The sequence below is a fragment of the Prosopis cineraria genome, unplaced genomic scaffold, assembly GCF_029017545.1.
Source record: "Prosopis cineraria cultivar Desert tree isolate PC_DT_omini unplaced genomic scaffold, ASM2901754v1 PC815, whole genome shotgun sequence".
NCBI lineage: Eukaryota > Viridiplantae > Streptophyta > Magnoliopsida > Fabales > Fabaceae > Prosopis > Prosopis cineraria.
This window is the reverse complement of record NW_026556140.1, coordinates 21,247-25,913: the sequence shown is the minus strand read 5'-3', so window position 1 is coordinate 25,913 and position 4,667 is coordinate 21,247. Positions and strand designations below refer to the sequence as shown.

Below are 4,667 nucleotides of genomic sequence, written 5' to 3'. Positions count from 1 at the left end.
ATTCTTTTGTAGATTTCATTTTGGAAGAAAAAAAAAAAAACATCATAAATAGACAAATGATAAAAAAATTTACCTTGCCATTGTTATTAATTGGGCTAATTATCTTGAAAGCCCTAAATTGATGCCCTTGGATGACTATTGGCTATTGGATATGAAATTGGACACTTGGGTGAAAAAGATTGTGGAAAAAATGGTTGAATGGTCTCAAGTGTCCAACTTCTACTTTATGAAAGAAAAAAAAAAAAAGTTATGCACGTTAAAAGTTGTTTGGAATGTTATCATGTGACATGCACTGTGATGGATGGCAAGTATGTTCTAACACATGGTACAAAATGTGATAGCTATGGTGGATACTGTATCACATGATAGTTTCTCGTATATTTGAAAACCGAGGGAGTATTCAGATTTGGATACTAAGATTCGATGATTTTGAGAGACCCACCTTCAAACGTATGTATGGTTCTGCATATGTTAAATGAAAAGTTACGTGTCTAGTGGACTCATATTTAAATTGTTGGTATCTGGTCTAAAATTGAAGTCACTTATTAGGCCGATTTAGTAATTGGAAAAATAATTTCCAACCCATTTTGATATTATCTTTCGCTTTTCAAAGTTTTCAAGCCTATGTTTGTTTGTTTTTCTTTTTTTCAATGGAAGGTTAAGTTTTTATTCAGACTTTCGGTACAAATATTCTCCATCCGTTTCATTTTGTTACATGTTTTTTCGGCGTGATTTCATTTTTTGTAATATAAGATGTTTTGCAAAACAACAATGATGCATTGCTAAATCTTATTCTAAGATACCCTTATCTCTCTGTCTCTTTAAATGCTTACATAGTCAATCTTTTGTGTTAAACGAAGGGATTTTCAAAAGTTTATTTGCTCCTTTTCGGAAAAAGAAAATAAACTTTTAAAATGCATTCAATTATTTTAATTATTCTTGGCAATTTATTTAAAAACATCTCTAAAAATATAACAAAGAATGTATATAATTATGACAAGGAATTTAACCATAGCTATGATGAGGGAGAAATTCTTGAATGGAAGATATTGTAGAAGTTCGTCATATTTTAAGGCCCTCCGGTTCCATTTATAAGAAATATTTTAAAAAATTTATTTGATCTTATTTATAAGTTACAATATAACTTTTCAAGTTATATTTGAAAAATATTTTCAAAATTATTCTTTATGAAAGAAAAAAATTAACATGAGTTTACTTTTTAGATTTATTATATAAGGATATATTTAAAATTTTACACGCATATATTTCTTTTATCTTTTTAAAATTAATATTTATAAGATTAATAAAAATAGCTTATAAAAAAATCCGATGCGTGATAAGTGAGGGGGATATCGCTAAAAAGAACAGGAGGCAGTGTGGAAGTTTGTCATGTTTGATCAAATGCATAGTTTGATCGATGTCAAGACAGAAGAAACGAGGTATCCGAGCCCAAATACCTAACATAGACCGAAGACCAATCCATAATACTCTTTAGGCCATTGTGTTATTCCTCTCATTTGCACGTTGTATCTGTTAATTCCTCCTCCTTCTTGGGTGTTTTTGTTTTTTGTTTTTAAATAACCCAGCTGTTTGGGGGAGGGGTGTCTCTATCCTTTTTTCTCCCCTCCATTTCCCTCTTTTTACCTCTCATCACCAGTAGATTAAAGTTTTCCAACGGTTCAGATTTAATTTTTGATAAATTTATTATTATATTATTTATAAAATGTATAAATAAAATATTATAGTTTTAAATTATTTATATTAAAATTTAATAACTCAAATTTGTTTACATATTTCTGTATAATTAAAATAATAATTTTGCCAAAAATTAACTATTAAAATTTTAATATAATAATGATGAGGGAGAAACGGAGGGAAAAGAAAGGGAGACACCCTCCCCTCTCCATGCCCATAGGATAGGGGATCCCATGTACATGCATTTTACACACACATTATGCATCACACAATATTAAAGAGTATTCCCCTTAATACATATAAGCATAAAGAATATTCCAGGCTTATGTGCCCTACTTTTTAATGTCAATAATATGCAGAGCTAAAGTCTGCCACCATTAAGCAAAAATGGACTATTTGATTACACATTTTTAGAACAATTTTAAAAATAAAATAAAAGAAATTTTAAAAAAATGTGTTTTCATGTTACCTGTTTTGGAAAAAAAAAAATTTAAAATTGTTCTGAATAACTAAACCTATAACATCTTTTTATTTTTTTTTATTTTTTTTGTTTTGCAAAGCTAGAAAAAGGATAGAAAATATTATATTTTTATTAATGACAATTATGTAATAAACTAAATAATAACTCAAATATATTTTATCATTTTTTGTTTTAAGAATAAAAACAAAAACCAAATCAAATAAGTCCTATCTTTCTATAATTTAGGTCATTTTGAAATTTACCTTTGATCTGTTGATATTGTATATGATCCTTTATCCACAAACATAAAAAAAAAAAAAAAAAAACTTCTTTCCCTACGCAATCAGGTTAATTAACCTTTTTTTTTTTTTTGGGGATCAACTAGTTGGAATCGTTTCTATAACCCAAAATATTTCTAAATATATTCCTTGCTGATAGAGGCTAGATCGAATAACATCTTAGTAAATTCCAGATTGCAGACTAGCAGAAATTAAAGAGACTTGCTTTTGAAAAAAAAAAAAAAACAAAACATTATTCATGAAAGCGACAAAATTAGCAACTACATTTTGACAGGAATAGCTCTTAGAGGTTGAGCCTTGTGCATGGTAAGGCCATATCTTTGACTCATATCCATGTCCTCAGCCTTTAACCCATCTGGGACCTTCCAGTCAAAGTGATATAGAAGAGAGGCCAACATAAAGGAAAGTATCCTAGAAGCCAAGGGCAACCCGGGACACATCCTCCTTCCAGCACCAAATGGAATAAAGTTAAAATCATTAGCCTTAAAATCAATCTCATTTTCCAAAAACCTTTCAGGAATAAATGAATTAGGGTTTTCCCATATGCTTGGGTCTCTTCCCATAGCCCACACATTTGCTAAAATCTGTGAATTTTTGGGTACTAAGAAGCCACATAACTCTACATCACAAATTGCCTTGTGGGGTATAAGGAAAGGTACTGGTGGGTGCAGGCGTAAAGTCTCTTTGATTACTGCTTGTAGGAAAGGCAACTTTGAGACCATAGACTCTTCAAGTTTCAGAGTACTTTTATCAAGAACTTGTTGGAGTTCTGTTCTTGCTTTTACCATTTTTTTTGGGTTTCGCATTAATTCTGCCATTGCCCATTCTAGGGTGCTTGATGTTGTGTCTACACCCGCCAGAAATAAATCCTGAAATATCAATGAATAACAAGAAGTCAAATTAAAAGGGAACTTTAAATTTAAGGGTATAATGTTTCCTTTCAACTTTTAAAAATCATGTAATATCACTTCTATCATTAATAAAAATTAACTTTGACTTTTAATTGATAAGAAAATTAAAGAAAAAGATTAAAAAAAATTACAAAAAATGATCCAAAAATATAGAGAATAACCAAAAAAAATACAAAAAAGGATTAAGAAAATTTTCTATTTTGCTTTTTTTCTGCAATTTTTGAAATCCTCTTCTATAATTTTTTATTAACTAACAATCAAAATTAATATTTATTAATGGAAGAGAAAATATTGCATCCGGGTAAAATTATCATTTAGCCCTAGAAAAAAAACTCTAGCTATTGGTGGGCCCATCATTGTTCTAGTGTTTGGGAATTTAAGTTTCTTTATTTGGAAATGAAGTGCTCGTCCATGATTAAGAATTATACTCACAATGAATAAATGAAGAATATCATCGCGACTCAACTGCGAAGTACCGTCTTGCATAAGATCGAGAAATGAATCCAACACATCATTGTAATCTTTGGACTCCTTGTTCAAACTTCTAAAACGCAATCTCTCTTCCATAATATCATCAAAACTCTTATATAACTTCCTAAGGTAACCTCTCATCCTTGCACGGACGCCTTGCAGATCCAGAAAGCTCAAAACAGGAAAAAGATCAGAAACATTAGCCCTTCCAGCTTCATCCACGATCCCAATCACCAACTTCATATACTCTTGAGTCTTATCAGAACCATAACAAGCAAAATCCATGGAGAAAAGCATGTTCGATATTGATTTCAGAACTGTAGTAAAGGAAGCCTTAGCGAGATCTATAGCCTCACCTTTGATGGAATATTCATGGACATGATGGATTAAGTCTCCAACCTTGCTTTGGCGTAGAAACTGAGTTAAATCTAGCTTCAGGGTTGAGAAAACTTCCGTAACACAAGCTCGTCTTAGGGTTTGAGAGATTTGCTAGGGGCTCGTTTGATGAATAGGATGTAGATAAGGAAAGAGGCACAGAGAAAAGACGTTAGGATGAGAATTGTCATATTGTCCATAGTTTCTTTAATTTCTCTTTTCCTCCAGAGCCACTAATCTATATAAAGAAGTGATACATTAATATCTCAGTCTCTTTCTGCGTAGGGTCCTCATTCCGCTAGGAAATTTCGTTGTGCTTTCTCTCTTCTCTTAAACATCGAAACACAATAGGAGATACAGCCAAAAATTACATTGAAATAAGTGGGCTCATTTGGAATGATGCGGATGTACAAATTTATGTCACCTGTCCATATTGATTGTGTACCGCCCATATTT

At 31.2% G+C, this 4,667-nt stretch overlaps 1 protein-coding gene across 1 annotated transcript; it reads right to left on the bottom strand.

Moving 5' to 3' along the window:
* Window positions 1-2,565: 2,565 nt before the first annotated feature.
* Window positions 2,566-4,411, bottom strand: LOC129298455 (cytochrome P450 76C4-like). The gene is made up of 2 exons (XM_054936874.1): window positions 3,798-4,411; window positions 2,566-3,323 (listed from the first exon to the last, which is right to left on the bottom strand). The coding sequence occupies exons 1-2, from the start codon at window positions 4,131-4,133 to the stop codon at window positions 2,715-2,717; spliced, it is 945 nt and encodes a 314-aa protein (XP_054792849.1). The 5' UTR covers window positions 4,134-4,411; the 3' UTR covers window positions 2,566-2,714.
* Between the last annotated feature and the right edge of the window lie 256 nt (window positions 4,412-4,667).